At 47.2% G+C, this 1,764-nt stretch overlaps 1 protein-coding gene across 1 annotated transcript in view; it reads right to left on the reverse strand.

Annotated features, from left to right (window-relative positions):
• SLC15A1 (solute carrier family 15 member 1) overlaps window positions 1–1,764 on the reverse strand; it is a 74,936-nt gene that overhangs the window by 48,856 nt on the left and 24,316 nt on the right. The window contains exon 7 of the mRNA XM_019525530.1: window positions 720–810. Coding sequence (XP_019381075.1) covers window positions 720–810 — 91 coding nt within the window. The remainder of the gene's footprint in view (window positions 1–719; window positions 811–1,764) is intronic.

A 1,764-nucleotide genomic window follows, 5' to 3' on the forward strand; every position in this document is an offset into this window, starting at 1 on the left:
CAATGGGGTGGGTGGGCTTTTTCCCCTTTTTTTGTACTCCCGGGGGGGGGGGGGGGGGGGGGGTGCCACCACCACCACTTGTCCCCCCTTTTCCTCTGCTGCTGAATTTGACAGGGAGAAGGGGAGGCAAGTGGCAGTAGCACTCACCCCTAGGCTCTAAAGCTGCACAAAAGCAATGGCTCTGGTAAGAGCCCAGACAGACCTGTTGGTGAGCTCAGAGTTCACTATACAGTACACCTCACAGCTGAAGGGGATGTGACCATGTGCCTCTTACCCCTACCAGGCCACTTCTAATTTTAATATTTGGCCTGTCTGAGAATCAGCCATCCCAAAAGGCAGGGTACCCCATACTACAGCATAGTATAGTTCATTTCCTATGATCTTAAGTAGATGGAAAGTATGGCTGGAAGGGGTCCAGCTACCTGCTCAAGGCACCAGTCATCCCTAACTAAACCAGCCAAGTGTCTGATAAAGTCAAAAAGTTCCTTCTCAACTCCGACCTAAATTTCTTCCCCATCGAGAGGGGAAAAAGTCTCCACAGCTATTCAAACTTTAACCTCTCAGACTGCCAAGAGGCCAACTAGCATCAGTTGTGTCAATAGTGCAAAACTTTGAACAAGTCCATGCTAGAAACAAAACTTCAAACTACCAACACGGCTCCTAAATCAAAGAACCAGACAGACAGAAAATTTTGTAGGCAAAAAATGGTGCAGATTTACCTCTGAGAATTGGGGTGACTATAGTAGATATGAGACTTCCAGCATTAATGGACAAATAAAATATAGAGAAGAACATGCTTCTTTGCTTTTCCTGCAATGAAAACAAGGAGCTGTTTAGAACATGGTAATACCGACCAGACTCTACTGGCCTAGTTATAAGATCCGAGTCAGCTGAATTTTTGAACCAGTAGCATAGTGCGAGGTGTGCAAGTGGGCACTAGGCCCAGGAGCCAGCTTAGAGGGGCATGAGAATATTAGCCCCTGGCAAATCCACACCACAGCAGTAAACAGCTGGACCCTGGGCTGCTGCTTATAGATTTTGTAGATATTAGGAATGGAAGGGACCTTGCAAGATCATCTGGTCCAGCCCCCTGCCCAAAGGGCGGGGAGTCAGCTGGGATCAGATGACCCCAGCAATATAAAAAAGTCATCCAAACACCTACTCTGGATGTGTTCAAGTTGTGTTTGCACCAGATTCTGGAATAGACTCCTCCCAGAAGTGAAGACTCGGATGGTAAAGAAGTTCTTCCTTATGCCCAGTCTAAAAAACAGTCTTCCAGCAGTTTGTGACCATTAGACCTTATTTTCCCTAGGGGAGGCCTGGTGAACAGGTGTTCTTCCAGATCCCCATGTACACCCCTACTATACTTATAGGCTGCCACCAAGTTCCCCCTGAGCCTATGCTTTTCCAAGCTGAAGAGTCCTGTGCCTCAGCCTCTCCTCATAAAGGCCTGCTCTCTTGACCTCTGATCATGTGCATGTTCCTCCACATCCTTTTTTAAAATTGTGAAGCCCAGAATTGGATGTGGTACTCTAGCTGTGGCCTCACCAAGGCCAAATAAAGTGGGAGAATGACATCTTGGGTCTTGTTTGAGATGCATCAATAGATACAATCTAGGGTTTTATTCACTTTACCAGCTGCACATTGGTGGCTCATATTTATTTTGTGGTCAATCATGACCCCCAAGTCTCTTTTGGACATAGCACTAGCACTGCTGAGCCTATAGGCATGATATGGGTTCTCCTGCCACCTCTCCACCCCCCC

This window comes from Gavialis gangeticus, unplaced genomic scaffold (genome assembly GCF_001723915.1).
Source record: "Gavialis gangeticus isolate Ggan-Ray unplaced genomic scaffold, GavGan_comp1, whole genome shotgun sequence".
NCBI classification, from domain to species: Eukaryota; Metazoa; Chordata; order Crocodylia; family Gavialidae; genus Gavialis; species Gavialis gangeticus.